We start from the raw sequence: 16013 nt of genomic DNA, 5'->3' as shown, positions 1-16013 counted from the left end.
ATTGTAAAAGCATATGGCCTTGTAATGACTGTTTAAAAAAACACACTAGATTATTAAGTAAATACATATTTAATATTATGATCATTTATCAATGCTTTCCAGGGATCTTATATATATATATATATTATATTATTTTTCTTAATACATACATTTCTATAATATTACACAATATTACATAAATTGTTAGTTGAATACTATTAACACCACCATCAATATTGATCAGAACCTCATATTTCAGAGACAAATACTATAAATATCTATTGAGTAGCAATTAAGTTTGATCAAAAATAAGAATTGCAAATGTCCAGTGCAAAACTGTTAATCTAATGTCTGGTTATTCCCCTTTGTACAGTAGCACAGGATTGGCCTACAGATTTAGCACCTTGTAGATAATTCTGGTGCAGTACCGAAGAACACCTCTAGGGCACGGGGTCAGTAAACAAAAAGTGTGTGAAAGTTTTAGGGAAAAAATGCACTTATGACCCAAACTGAGGACCCTTTCTAAAACTCAGAGAATATCATCTATTTAAGATTAGGAGGCTTTATAGAGGCAAACAGAGTTACGACCGGCCAAATGTCCTCACTTCCCTCACTCTGTTGCTTAAAAACTAAAGCCGGTCCTCACTATGTAGCAACTCCAAGGAAACACACAAACACACAATTTGTTATCACAGTTAGTTTAGTTACATATTTGTGTGTTTGAGCTGCTGGATGTCAGGGCAAAACTCTCCGTGTGTCACCTGATATCTAAAAATCAGTGTCCATGGAAAGTCATTCCCTCATTCCAGGGATGCCCACACCAAGGAAATTGTCACTCAAGAGCAATGTCCCTGAATCCCACTGTATGGTCTCAAATGGCAGTGTTGCAGGTTGTGCATTCATTTGATTGAGGAACTATTAACATTTCTTGTAATGGATTGTTGCATTCATGTTGTTCAAGCTAATTTACACGTCAATGTAGCAGCATACCTACTAATTGCCACAACATCTGTCTGTCTCTCTGTCTGTCTGTGGAACCTTTATCTCAGAAACCATTCATCTTATCAGCGTCACACTTGACAACAATGACAGCAAATGGAAATCTGTAAGATCTCATCAATATACATTCTATACATCTATATACGTTTTCTATACATTCCTATAAATCATAAAAAAATAACCATACCATATGCTGCAATTTATATGGTGCTTTATATTGTATGGTACTCTATAATGTCTTTAGATGAGTGAATTGTGAAGAATATACTGTTTATGTTTTGTTTTTTTCTAAAAGCGGAACATAAACTTTTGACTTGATAGTGAAGCAGGTTAGCGTGAGAGCTGCCAGGTTACTGCCACATAATCAGAGTTAGATTGAAGAAGAATCACTGGCTCTGGGCTCGAGTTTCAGATTGATGGGCACCGCAGGCGTGGTAAAACCATCCACTCCGAGCTCCAATGGAATCTGGGGGGGAAAATGTGTAACAAATAAGCTCTACCAAACTCACATCCTATTTCAAATGAGCATACTTAATAAAAAAAAACAGTGTTCTCACCTGTGTCTCCTTGCAGGTGACAAAACTAAAGTTCTGAAGGATCATGACTAAGGACAGCTTCATCGCCAAGAGAGCAAATCGCATTCCAATACAGTTCCTTGGTCCTGCTCCAAAGGGCAGGAAGGCATAGGGGTCGATGTTGCCTTTGTTCTCTTTGCTGAACCTGAAAAAAACATGAACAATTATCAGTAAGTTGCCTCATCTATACTTTTCTCATTTATAGCAGATCAATGAGATGATTAAAAAGAACGGCTCAGTGATTGGCCTTACTCCACTCTCACTTGAGGTGCCCTTAGAAAAGAGAACCAGGACCAAGCCTCAAACAGTCCTGTACTTTGAAGGTCATACCTGACACAGTGTTCTTAACTAACTCATTCAGTGATCGACTAGTGATGCCTCAGTGTTTCTACTGAACAACAAAGAAAGTTTTTTTATTACACCAGCAGTCAGATTTTTTAAGCACTTTTCAGTTTTGGGCTGGATCTATGGCAACTGTCAGTTGATAATGATTTCTCAAAGGGCTCTTTATGTTGTTTTCATTATTGTGAAATGTACTGTGAATGTAATGTTTATTGTGTGTTGTCTGTTTTTGGTCGCAAATTAAGTTTCTGGGGATTAAGTAAACTGTCTAATAAAATCTATCCTTCCATCCTTTGAAAGTGGGGGTCTGGACATGACGGGAGATACATTGACACCCTGGACGAATCGAGTGTATTACAGATATACAAACAAGCAACTATACAAATATCGGGAAGTTTAGTCGAAAGACTAATTTTGGATTAAATCTAAATTTAACCTGCACCTAATCTAGCCCAGTACCTTTCAGGTTTGAAGGCCTCAGGTTCAGGCCACAAAGCAGGGTCCCGGTGCAGAGCGTAAATTGGTACCATGACGACAACTCCCTTAGGAACGGTCACACCGTTCACTTCAACTGAGGCCTTCGTCATTCTCTCCAATCGATTGGCAATAGGGTACAGCCTCATTGACTCATTCACCACCATGTCCAGGTATTCCATCTGCATCACGGCTTCATAGGTGGGCTCACACTAGAGGAAGTGGATTTTAAAGTTGTAATAAGTTGGTAGCACAGAACCAGTTGCTAATTCATTGATAAAGCCCTATGAGACAAATTGTGATTTGTGAATATGGGCTATACAAATAAAATTAGATTGATTGATTGATAATTCATTACAGAGTATAGATACCTTTTCTGGGAAGGTTTCATCAATCTCCTTTTGCAAGATCTTTTGGATGTGAGGGTGGGTTGCCAGGAGGTAGGATATAAAGCCAAGTGTGCTGCTTGTGGTTTCATAGCCAGCAAAGATGAATATCATGGCCTGAGCCAGGATTTCATGATCAGTCAGCCCTGCAACACACACACACACACACAACATAATTCCACTATTGTATTGTTACTATAATGACTATACCTATAGACTTGTGGGCAACACTGTCGTCTATAAAGAATCTGAAATGATTTGCTTTGGAAATAATAGCAGGGAGTCGGGTATTGATGTCCTCACAGAGATAGATTGTGCAAACGAAATCAGAAACATGTAAAATATACTAAAATAAGCTTAAGGTATGACTCTAGAGAAAACTATAAACTTAAATGGGTCCATCCAGTTTCTTTCTCTACCTTTTTGCAAACTGCTGTCGTTTTTATTGTTCTCTGAAACCTGAGAGTCCACCATCAGCTGCATGAAGTCCACTCGGTTCTGCCAGACAGAAAACACACAGTTGTTGTTCAAGGGGAATCTTACACAAAACAAAATTGAAAGAAAACAAAACTTCACAAATTCAATCCGCTGTAGCTGCGGTGATTTACTTTGTGGTCAGCCTCCTTCCGATCGGTTTTTATCATCTGCAGGAACCTGTAGAAGTACTTAATCACATCAGTAGGGAATAATGCCAAATCCATCTTATCAAAGACTGGTCCCAAGAATGGAAACAGAACTGAAAAGAATAAGAAGAGATACAGTTAATTTGAATGTCAAAGAAAGACAACAAAATAGATATTCTGGTCAGAGAATAATGTTCAACATACCGGTAAGCACAAGTAATGGATTCATGAAGTTGAACTTGACCATTTTCTTGATGTTTGTTACAAACGGATCAGAGGGATGATTGATGGAATCAATGTCCACGCTGAAAGCAGTGCTGGTCACAACATCCATACTGTACGGTCCAAATACTCTGTAAAAAGGGCACGTAATCCCAATTGAGTACAAATTTTTATCTTTTTCATTTTGTTTGCGTGGTAGATACACCCGTCCACCCGTCCACAAAGTCTTGAGGCCGAACATTTCGTGTTCACACATACTTCCCCTCTGGAGAATGCAGGGGACTTCAGTGCATGTCTGAACGCAGCTTAACATTACTCACTCTTTAACTTCAATGACTTCATCCGCCCTGACTTTCTTGTGAAGACTCTCGATCAGGTTAGTCGAGTGTTTAAACATTATTGTGTACATCTGCCCCAAAAAAAACAATAAATTGTCAAATCTTTGCATATAGACATCCACCAGTTTTAGTGTGAATATGTGAATAATGCAAAAAAAATTTAAGTACACATTTTGTACCTCTTTCAGTCGGCCACTGGTGAATGACGGTGAGAGCACATTGCGAATCCTCTTCCATTCCTCATCTTCTACAATTGATACAGCATCACGTAAGGGTCCGTTTAGGCCAAAATCCTAAACAACACACCCACAGAGGACACCGTCATTACATTTGGTTCAATTATTAGTCTTCAGCCCCGCCCCCTTGTTGCTTTTCCTTACCCGTCTGTTGGTGAAGACAGAATAACACTCCTTAACCAAGACTGTTTTGATCATCGCTGTGTCCATTATAGCCAAGAGAGGCTGTCTGCCATCGTAACACCTTATATTGCAACAGCAGATATTGAAGTGAGTCGAATACAGCGTGGGACATCGCATGAGACATGTAGTATGTATCCTTAATTCATATCAAACACTTACCCCCACATCCTGCCATATTTATTAAAGCAGTCCGTGTCAACATTGTGGACGCCCTGTGGAGACGAGTGACAGAGGAATCAAAAGTGTCAAAACCATCATCAGCAGAGTGTCAGCTTAGATCACTGGAAACTTGTCTCACCTTCCTGTACTCCAAAAATGTCCCAATGAAGGGCAAAGGTTTGGGTCCACGGATGCCTAACTTCTTAAAAACACCATATGGAGCATATCCATACCTGGGGATTAAAAAAGCAGGAAAGTGAGAACAAATCCATTATTACTGAATAATATTACTATACAATATATATATATATATATATATATATATATATATATATATTATGACTACATATTATAAAAAAGTTTACAATTGTTTTCATGTTTCGTTGAATATCTTTGCCTTTTATAAGAATTCACTGTTGTAAACCTGATACTTGATACCCGAAGCTTCAACTTAGTTTACAGTTTCATAATTTTTCTGTCATCAGCTGCATTTTAGCATGCGCAAAATATTTGAAAACATAAAAATCCTTTCTTTCAGTTTGGTAACCCTAACCCTGCTGTCGAAGGAGCCCATTAAAACAGCCTTTATTATCTTATCAGCTATGCCTGTATGTGAACATTAACATATATAACTAAGGAAAGGTGTATTAGGTGTCCACTGATTTGTTTCTAATCCCCTGTACACATATGGTACCCTCACATGGAGTGATATGAATTATTGTCTGGCTGATTAGAGGTTGTCTTAGGTATATATAGATGACAACATGACTAAATGATCATCATAAACCCCACAGTCTACTGGTACAATAAGACATGTAGAATAGTTCTTACCACACTGATGCATGTCCATGTGTTCATTTTGTACTTTTTTTTCTAAATTAAGTATTTGATGCATGACAGCGTGGAGACACATCATGATTGACAGCTGAGACTGACTCGCGATTGGTTGAGCACAAGACTCTGGCTGCAAATTATAACATCAGGGAAAATTTGGCTTCATTTTTGCACAAAGGGAAGTGGAGACACACTGTTCATCTTTATATGCTGTCTATAGCATGCTGTTTGATGTATATATATAAATAAATAATTTTTAACAGCCACCTTTAAGGCTCTTTACAATAAATTGGCTGAATCAGCATGCATGTTTTCAATCCAGCATTGCAATTGAGAGAGAAATTCTTTAAGATTCATTTATAAACAAAACTGAGCTCAATTACGTACCTATATAGCACGTCTATATGTACATAACCTTGCAGCAGACAATATTTACTTTTACCACTGTTATTGGTACAAAGGATTTATCATAAAGCTGAAAAAACATAAAACAAGTTTGTGCACAGACAATTCAACATATGTATAGTCTGGTATAAGAATCCATTTTAGACCCTAGAGTCTTTTTAATTGGGACACATTACAATCATCTGTAAATTTTTAACTGTAGTCTACCTTTAGTCCAGTCAATTCATCACGTGTGCCTTCATGTACTGTCAAACCTCCAGGGTTGTGGCTTTTTTTTGTATCAGTAACTCAAAGGTTATTTGCCCTTGTTTTCTCAAATTTTGATACATGTATTTGTCCGCAACAAATAAAACTCACCTGGACCCATAAGCACACAAAAATAATTCTGAACTCAACAGCTCATCTCAATTGTGTGATTTCATGTTAGTGATGTGACTTAAAGGAACAGGGGGCTATTTTGGTTTACAAATCCACTGGTGGTATAGGAAACTTAGGGGCACACATAGAAATCATACTATTCAAACAAATGTTTTTTTAATTTGATGCCTCATTAAAAAAGAAGTCTGAGAATCATCCAGTATTTGTTAACTACACGTTAATGTGAGAAAGTGTCTGACTAAACGAGAAACCAAGATGAGAAAAATCAGATCTTACTTAATCTTGATCATTTTATAATGTTATATTTTCTTTTTCCTCTTTTATGATCTCTAACATTCTTTAACTTATGTGCTCTAGTGCTGTGTGATCTTCAATTTGCTTTTAAATTGTTTCTAATTGTTTGCTTTTTAACTTTAAGTACACTTTTTTTCCCTGTTAAAAGTCTTGGGTAGTATTTTCCCTCACTCTTGCTGAGAGTTAAGGGCAGAGGGTGTCGCACTTTTTGATTTGTGGATATGGAATGGTTGAATTTGATTATTAATATTATTGTTGTTGTTGTTGTTTTTGAGAATAAAGACTTGAATCAGTGTCTTCAGCTACGGAAAAGAACAATGACAGTGTTGCCCTGTTTTCCGCTTTAAATGTTGCGGACTCAAACGTTACCGTTTTCCCACGTGGACTCACCACCTCAAATTAAACGTCAGATAAATAGTGCGCGGAAACAAGAAACTAGAAACTGTCACACAGCCTCCTACAAAGAGCTGTAAGGAATGGAAACAGCCCGATTGAGTGTTTCCGCCTTTGTGCGGAATTGTTCACTTTTGTGGGAAACTGTTCAGATCTGGAAGACACACACACAAACAGAATCATACTCACACTGCGATGAGAGTGATGACAAACACTATCAACGTCCAGGTTTCGATGGAAAAGTCCGGAAAGTAGCCCATGGTGCGTTCTGCTGTGCGCCCTGAGCTCTGCGCTCCGTCACCGCTTCTTGAGGTGTGTGAGCTGCACAGAGGTGGTGCCACGGTTAAAAACATGTTGCGTAACTTCTTATCGTCACCATCAGTGCGTGCTGGCCCAGTCCAGGTCAACTGATCAATACACTTTACCTTTCTCTCACCTAAAGAGATAGTTCACCCTAAAATGAAAATGCACTCATTATCTACTCACCACTATGCCGATGGAGAGATGGGTGAAGTGTGCAGTTCAAAAAATACGTTCAGAGTTTAAGGGGTAAGCAGCCAAATCCAGTGCAATTGAGGTAAATGGTGACAAATTCTTAAAATGTAAAACACATAAATGCTTCCATGCTGCTCCAGTGTCCAAATTCAACTCGAATCAAGATCATTTACACCAAGGTTTTAAGCCCTAATGTCTACCATCGTGTCTCTGTCTCCTCAACTTGTCTTGTATCTCTACACTTGCAAAGCCTCTGTTTATGCAGTCATTTCACTGTAGCCTGTCTCAGCGAAGAAAATGAGAAGAGAGACAGAAAGGGAGGGAAAGAGAGAGAGAGAGAGAGAGAGAGAGAGAGAGAGAGAGAGAGAGAGAGTGGAGGGGGGGGGGACACAGAAAGAGACAGACAGGGAGGGACAGAGAGAGACAGAAAAAAAAGAGAGACAGAGGGGAAGAGAGAGAGACAGACACAGACAGACAGAAACAGAGAGAGAGACACAGGGGGAGAGAAGGACACAGAAAGAGACAGACAGGGAGGGTCAGAGAGAGACAGACAGACAGAGAAAGACAGAACGGAAGAGAGAGGGGGACACAGAAAGAGACAGACAGGGAGGGACAGAGAGAGACAGTAAAAAAAGAGAGACAGAGGGGGAGAGAGAGAAAGAGACATGACAAAATTAAAACAATAAATCTGTCTAATCTGGCCATAGATAAAAGAACCTCCCAGCTTTGGACCCAAGTGTACTGTCTGTATTTGTCATGCATTTCTATCCATATGTCAGTTAACCTGTGAGTTTCCACCACCTGTTTCATGGCTGTTTCGAAGCAGCATGAGGTTCAATGTGATTTCTGTCCAGCTGATCGTTCTCTGTGCAGTTAAAAAAAACTCTTCAGGCCCACACTGACTTAAAACCCCACTAAACTAATGAAAATAATTATTATTGTCAGGTCCTGCGTTGGGAGCGTATTCATTTATTAAAATATAACCTTTTAAAGTCTATAAATTGGCTCGTCAGTATAACCTACAATCTTCAACTTTGATTTTGTTCATGTTTTTAAATATAATGCAGGAACTTTTTGAATCTGTTGCACTTCTTAAGGTTTGTCCTGCTGCGAATGAGCAGACAGTCGGTGAGAGGCTGGTTATCTTCAGCACAGTCCTCCTCCTCCACCTCCTCTTCTTCCATGCTGGACTCTGGCTGTTTCTCCTGCTGCTTCTCCCTGGTCCTGCTTGTTGGTCCTTTCTTAGCATGAGAGACACTAATGTTGCTCAGCTGTTTTCTTTTGAGAACAAGGACTTTAAAAAAAATTCTCCACCATCAGGTCTTCATCATTGTCCCTCACTGTGTCCCCTGCTGCTCTGTCTGTAGTGTTTGAATCCACAGTCTGCTGCTTGTCCTTTCTTTGACAGCTGGTACACTCTGGTTGTCTTTTAATGTATCTGTGTCTTTCTGACCCTGCCGTGCCTCTTTTGTCCTCTCACTATCTTGTTGGGTCTGTCTCTGAGTGTCTCCTTTCACCTCCTCCCCTTTATCAGCAGAGGAGACGGAGAGGGAGTGACACAGAGTCAGTCTCAATTGGGCTCAGAGCAAACTGAAGATGTTTGGAGCATCAACAGTCACACTGGTGATTATTGTAGCAAAGATGTTAACCGAGACAAGGCCGACATGGAGGTTTTGTGGGCTGCATAAAGGTAAGCATGTGTTTTTGATTATGTCATGAGGATGAACATTCAACAGAGCTAAGAAAGTAGGTGTTTGTGGTATTGTGAGGCTAACTGAGTATCGCTAATGAAAACTTGTTGTGGGTCCCATAGCCATGGGCATGATATAGTAAATATAAACATTAAATATAATATAAGTATTTGGTAGATAACATTAGTTAAATTTTTCAGGTGTAGCAACATGTAAAATTAATTAATGCATCAATAAAGTTAACTACATAAACATTGCTTATCCTTTTTACATCTGTCAGTGGAGTCATAATTAGTCCTGTAAAACCAATAAATTTGATAAATATATTTCCTCATATATATCTATAGGAATACTGTAAGTATATCCCCCAAAACGTTGCTTCTGCGGTATCAAATTTGACAAGCATTTTCATGGACACCTGTAAAACCATATATGCCTTGTAGTGACTTGTAGTTTCAAACACACATGAGATCAATAAGTAAATATTGTATACATTTAATATTATGATCATTTATCAATGCTTTCAAGGGATCTGTAAGATTTCATCAATAGACATTGTATACATTTATATACGTTTTCTATACATCTCTATAAATCGGAAAAACATACTATATTATGGTACTAAAACATGTCTTTAGATGAGTGATTCGCGAACTTGAACGACAACCTTATAACTGAAGAATAATAATCTACTGTTTATGTTATTTTTTCTAAAAGCTGAACATAAACTGTTGACTTGGTAGTGAAGCATGTTAGAGTGAGAGCTGTCAGGTTACTACTACATAATCAGAGTTAGATCGAAGAAGAATCAGTGGCTCTGGGCTCGAGTTTCAGTTTGATCGGCACCGCAGGAATCGTTAAAGCAGCCAATCCCAGCTCCATCGGAATCTACGAAAACAATATGTATCAGAAATGAGGCTATATCAAAGCTCACATCCTAATTCAAACGACCAAACTTAATAACAACCAGTCTTCTCACCTGTGTCTCTTTGCAGGTGACAAAGCTAAAATTCTGAAGGACCATGACTAAGGCCAGCTTCATCGCCAATAGAGCAAATCGCATTCCAATACAGTTCCTTGGTCCTGCTCCAAAGGGCAGGAAGGCATAGGGGTCGATGTTGCCTTTGTTCTCTTTGCTGAACCTGAAAAAAACATGAACAAATATCAGTAAGTTGCCTCATCTATACTTTCCTCATTTACACAAGATCAATAAGATGATTAAAATGGCCAGTTCAGTGATTGGCCTTACTCCACTCTCACTTGAGGTCCCCTTAGAAAAGAGGACAAGGACAAGCCTCAAACAGTCCTGTCCTTTGAAGGTTTTTTATTCCCACCAGTCAGATTTCTTAAAGAAGGCTGTGAATTTAACACTCTGAATTTAACCTGCCATTAAACCAGTACAGTACCTTTCAGGTTTGAAGACCTCAGGCTCAGGCCACAAAGCAGGGTCCCGGTGCAGAGTGTGAACTGGTACCACGACAACAACTCCCTTAGGAACGGTCACACCGTTCACTTCAACTGAGGCCTTCGTCATTCTCTCCAATCAACTGGCAATAGGATACAGTCTCATTGATTCATTCACCACCATGTCTAGGTATTCCATCTGCATCAGGCCTTCATAGGTGGGCGCACACTAAAGGAAGTCAATTTAAAGTTGAAATGAGTTGGTATCACAGAAACACTTACTAATTAATTATAGTTATTTAAAAAAAAAAGTAAAGTAACCTTTTCTGGGAAGGTTTCATCAATTTCTTTTTGCAGGGTCTTTTGGATGTGAGGGTGGGTTGCCAGGTTGTAGGATATAAAGCCAAGTGTGCTGGTGGTGGTTTCATAGCCAGCAAAGATGAAAAACATGGCTTGTGCCAAGATTTCATTATCAGTCAGCCCTGCAACACACACACAACATAATGCAACTGTTGTATTGGGACTATTATAAAAAACCCTATGGACTGGTGGCCATCATTGTGGTATTAAGGCTCAGAAAATGTTTGCTTGGCAATGAATGATATTCATTGTGAGTGTGTGTCTGTGTGTGTGTGTGTGTGTGTGTGTGTGTGTGTGTGTGTATGTGTGTGTGTGTGTGTGTGTGTGTGTGTCTGTGCGTGTGTGTGTGAGGTTGTGAGAGCTGGTTATAAGCGGAGTTATGCCTACCTGCTGAGTATTGTATGTCACATAATAACGCAAAGTGAAAGCGGTATCTACCAAGTTTATGCTGGGTTCAGCCTTCCGAGAACAATGCAACCCCCGTTGGATGCTTCTTAATATTGTCTGATTCTTTGTTTGAACTTGAGGCTCTAAACAGCAGAGATGGCAATCATATGAAAATATTTGTAAGATAATACCCCACCTAGAGGGAGGGGAAGCAAAGAGGCAGAGAAGTACAACAGTTGATGTGATTAATGAACATTGATTTTTGGTAGGCCAATAAACCTAACGAAAAAGAAGAAGAAGTTTGGAGTCATCTCTAGTCGCCTCCAAACTTCCAGTTTTACTTGTCAGTAGTAGACAGCATATAGTTCAACAACTATGCACAATGAAACACAGTGTGAACATTGATATCTTTGACCACATTCTTTGTTTACATGTAAAATATACTAAAATAAGCTTAAGGTATGACTATAGAGAAAGCCATACCTAAATGTGTTCCTCCAGTTTCTTTCTCTACCTTTTTGCAAACTGCTGTCGTTTTTATTGTTCTCTGAAACCTGAGAGTCCACCATCAGCTGCATGAAGTCCACTCGGTTCTGCCAGACAAAAACACACAGTTGTTGTTCAAGGGGAATCTTACACAAACCAAAATAAAATTAAAATTAAACTTCACAATTAAATCCATTGTAGCGGCAATGAATTACTTTGTGGTCAGCCTTCTTCCGATCGGATTTTATCATCTGCAGGAAGCTGTAGAAGAACTTGGAAACTTCAGTTGGGAAGAATGCTACGTCCATCTTATCAAGGACTGGTATCAAGAATGGAAACAGAACTGAAAGGAATAAGAAGAGATACAGTTAATTTGAATGTCAAAGAAAGACGACAAAATAGATATTCTGGTGACAGAATAATGTTCAACATACTGATAAGCACAACAAGAGGTATCACGAAATCGAACTTGACCATTTTCTTGATGTTTTTTACAAACGGATCAGAGGGATGATTGATGGAATCAATGTCCACGCTGAAAGCAGTGCTGGTCACAACATCCATACTGTACGGTCCAAATACTCTGTAAAAAGGCACGTAATTCAAATTGAGTACAGTAATACCTATAATCCTTGAGTAAGAAAAAGTTAAAAATAAATAATAAAAGGGAAAATAATAATCAATCTCCTCACAAAGAGTAAAGCAGTTTTCAGACACAACCTTTGGAGGATATCCTGAGAGTTGGGTCTGTGATGCAATATATAATATGTATTCATTCTGCTGTGGCAATCACGTGTTTCGGTTTACAGCACACTGACACTAGCATCGGCCCTGATCACCAAAATCTCTCTTGATCTATTCACCAGTGTCTTCTACGTTCTTTTATCATAAGACATTGGATTTCTTTTTATCTTTTTAATTTTGTACCGTGTACGATATGTCATTAACCCCCCCACTCCACGAAGAGTTCTCAGAACCGCTCCTCCAGACTTTCTGAGGACTTAAACCCAAGTCCACAAAACCTGGAGGTCGGACATTTGTGTTCACACATTCATCCCCTCTGGAGAATGCAGGGGAGTCAGTGCATGTCTAAAAGCAGCTTAACATTACTCACTCTTTAACGTCAATGACTTCATCCGCCCCGACTTTCTTGTGAAGACTCTCGATCAGGTTAGTCGAGTGTTTAAACATTATTGTGTACATCTGCCAAAAAGAAAACAATGAATATTCCAATTCTAGCATTTAGACATCAACCACTTTTAGTGTGAATATGTGAATAATGCTAAAAAACTGTACACATTTTGTACCTCTTTCAGTCGGCCACTGGTGAATGATGGCGAGAGCACATTGCGAATTCTCTTCCATTTCTCATCTTTTACCATTGATACAGCATCACGTAATGGTCCGTTTAGGCCCAAATCCTAAATAAAACGGCCACAGAGGACATCGTCATTACATTTAGTTGAATTATTAGTCTTGAGCCCCCCCCCCCAGTTCTGCTTTTCCTTACCCATCTGTTGGTGAAGACAGAATAACACTCCTTAACCAAGACTGATTTGATCATGGCTGTGTCCATTATAGCCAAGAGAGGCTGTCTGCCATCCTAAAACCTTGTAAAGTAACAGCAGATATTGAAGTGAGTCGAATACAACGTGGGACATCGCATGAGAATGGAGAAACACTTACCCCCAAATCCTGCCATATTTCTTAAAGCAGCCCATGTCAAAATTGAGGCCCTGTGGAGACGAGTGACAGAGGAATCAAAAGAGTCAAAACCATCATCAGCAGAGTGTCAGCTTAGATCACTCGAAATGTGTCTCACCTTCCTGTACCCCAAAAATGTCCCAATGAAGGGTAAAGGTTTGGGTCCACGGATGCCTAACTTCTTAAAAACGCCATATGGAGCATATCCATACCTGGGGATTAAAAAAGCAGGAAAGTGAGAAAAATCCATTATTAATGAAGTCATATATATATATATATTATTTAAACATATTATAAAAAGTTTCCAATTGTTTTTATGTTTGTTTAATATATTTATTTCTTTTATATAACTTAACTGTTGTAAACCACTTTCAGCTGCATTTCATGTATGAAAGGTACAATTTAAATAAAGTTTAGTTTTTTCTCTTAATCTATTTATTAAATGAAAATTGTGAGAAAAACAAGTTGCCTGTTTACTTACTTCTTGCACCATACTATCAAACAACATGAATCCTGTCCATGTGTAAATGTCATGTCTATTTGATAACATTATAGTATCAGTAAGATGCCTTAGTGTTCTTTGATGGGTTTTTCAGCCAACTACCTAAGGAAAGGTGTATTAAGTGTCCACTGATTTGAAGGCCCCTGTACACTTATGGTACCCTCACATGGAGCTATATCAATTATTGTCTGGCTGATTAGAGGTCGTCTTAGGTCCCACACAGACCTCAACTGTCAACTCCTCATGAGTCTCCCACCAACTCAGCTGCACCAGTTTCAGTTGAAAAATATAGGATTCACAGACTGTATATATAGATGACAACATGACTAAATGATGATGATCACCCGCCGGTTGCTGCCTGAAATACAGGTCATAAACCCCACGGCCTACTGTCACGATAAGACATGCAGAATAGTTCTTACCACACTGATGCATGTCCATGTGTTCATTTTGTAAATTTTGTTTGAATTAAGTATTTTGATGCATGACGACGTGGAGAAACATCATGATTGACAGCTGAGACTCACTAGGGATTGGTTGAGCACAAGACTCTGGCTGTGATTTACAGCATCAGGGATAATTTGCACAAAGGGAGGAAGTGGAGAGACATTGTTCATCTTTATATGCTGTCTATAGCATGCTGTTTAATTATATAAATATATAAATATTTTAATTTTAACAGCCACCTTTAAGGCGCTTTACAATACAATGGCTGAATCAGTATGGATGTTTTCAATCCAGCATTGCAATTGAGAGAAAAAAATCGCTATTGTTATTTACAATATTTACTTTTACCATTGTTATTGGTACAAACAATTTATCATAAACTAGAATAAAATAAAACACTTTTGTGAACAGACAATTCAACATATTTATAGTCTGATATTAGAATCCATTTTAGACCCTAGTTTTTTTAATTGGGACACATAACATTCATCTGTAAATCTTTAACTGTAAGCTACCTTTAGTCCAGTCAAATCATCACGTGTGCCTTCATGCACTGACAAATTTCCAGGGTTGTTTTTTTTTTTGTATTTGTTTATATGGATTATTATTATTATTATTATTATTTGACAATAAAGACTGAGCCTTAGAATATATTGGTTTATTTTGTTTTTTGATAATAATTAGCCTTGAAACAGTGTTTTCAGCTATGAAAACAACATTGACAGTGTTGCCCTGTTTTCCACGTCTGATAAATAGTTTGCGGAAACAAGAAACTAGGAACTGTCACACAGCCTCCTATAAAAGGAGGTAAGAAAAGGAAAACAGGGAAATTGTTCTCTTTTGTTTGGGAAACTGTGCAGATCTGGAGGAGACACACACAAACAGAATCATACTCACACTGCGATGAGAGTGATGACAAACACTATCAACGTCCAGGTTACGATGGAAAAGTCCGGAAAGTAGCCCATGGTGCGTTCTGCTGTTTGCCCTGAGCTCTGAGTTCTGTCACTGCTTCTCTCGGTTGAGGTGTATAAGCTGCAGAGAGGCGGTGCCACGGTTAAAAACATGTTGCGTAACTTCTTATCATCACCATCAGTGCATGCCAGCCCAGTCCAGGTCAACTGAACAATAAACTGCATATTTCTCCAACTCACCACTATGCCGAGTTGGTGAAGTTTTTGAGTCCACAAAACACTTCAGGAGTTCTAGGGGTAAAAAGTGTTTCAGCCAAATCCAATATAATTGAAGTAAATGCTGACTAATTCTTTAAACGTAAAAAAACAGCAAAAAACTAAAACAGAAAATGCCTCCATACTGTTCCTGTTGTGTCAGGCAAGTGTCCGTAAGCAACTAAATTCAAATTCGACTCGAAAGAAGGTCATTTACACCATGTTAATGTCTTTAGACCAGTAGTAGCCAACCAGTCGTACGTGATCGACGGCTCAATCTCGACCTTCGTCATTAACGATCCCCCTAACTCTGTGGACTCACTGGCTCCACAGGGCTACAGGGCCACAGCTTGTGGTCATTTTTTTGCTTTAAAATATTTGGTACATTACATTACATTACAGTATAATTGATCAGGTGTAAATTCAATTATTTTAATATATCTTTAAAGTTAAGTACATAAACATTTTAAAACCTTTTTTTATCTGTCAGTATAATTATAATTAGTCCTATTAAAATAATTTAAAAAAATTTAATTTTCTAACAATCA

The 16013-nt window shown here is 38.5% G+C and overlaps 1 protein-coding gene and 1 pseudogene across 1 annotated transcript; both read right to left on the bottom strand.

The window, feature by feature from the left end:
* Nucleotides 1-661: 661 nt before the first annotated feature.
* LOC128441991 (cytochrome P450 3A40) lies at nucleotides 662-7162 on the bottom strand. The gene is made up of 13 exons (XM_053424140.1): nucleotides 7010-7162; nucleotides 4656-4749; nucleotides 4517-4569; nucleotides 4319-4418; nucleotides 4118-4231; nucleotides 3921-4009; nucleotides 3583-3731; nucleotides 3364-3491; nucleotides 3175-3253; nucleotides 2741-2901; nucleotides 2355-2581; nucleotides 1536-1698; nucleotides 662-1444 (listed from the first exon to the last, which is right to left on the bottom strand). The coding sequence occupies exons 1-13, from the start codon at nucleotides 7078-7080 to the stop codon at nucleotides 1349-1351; spliced, it is 1524 nt and encodes a 507-aa protein (XP_053280115.1). The 5' UTR covers nucleotides 7081-7162; the 3' UTR covers nucleotides 662-1348.
* A 2323-nt stretch (nucleotides 7163-9485) lies between these two features.
* On the bottom strand, nucleotides 9486-15331 carry LOC128441995 (cytochrome P450 3A40-like; annotated as a pseudogene).
* Nucleotides 15332-16013: the final 682 nt, after the last annotated feature.

The sequence above is a fragment of the Pleuronectes platessa genome, chromosome 6 (assembly GCF_947347685.1).
Source record: "Pleuronectes platessa chromosome 6, fPlePla1.1, whole genome shotgun sequence".
Lineage (NCBI taxonomy): Eukaryota > Metazoa > Chordata > Actinopteri > Pleuronectiformes > Pleuronectidae > Pleuronectes > Pleuronectes platessa.
Note: the sequence above shows the minus strand (reverse complement) of the source record. Positions and strands in the feature narration are given on the sequence as shown.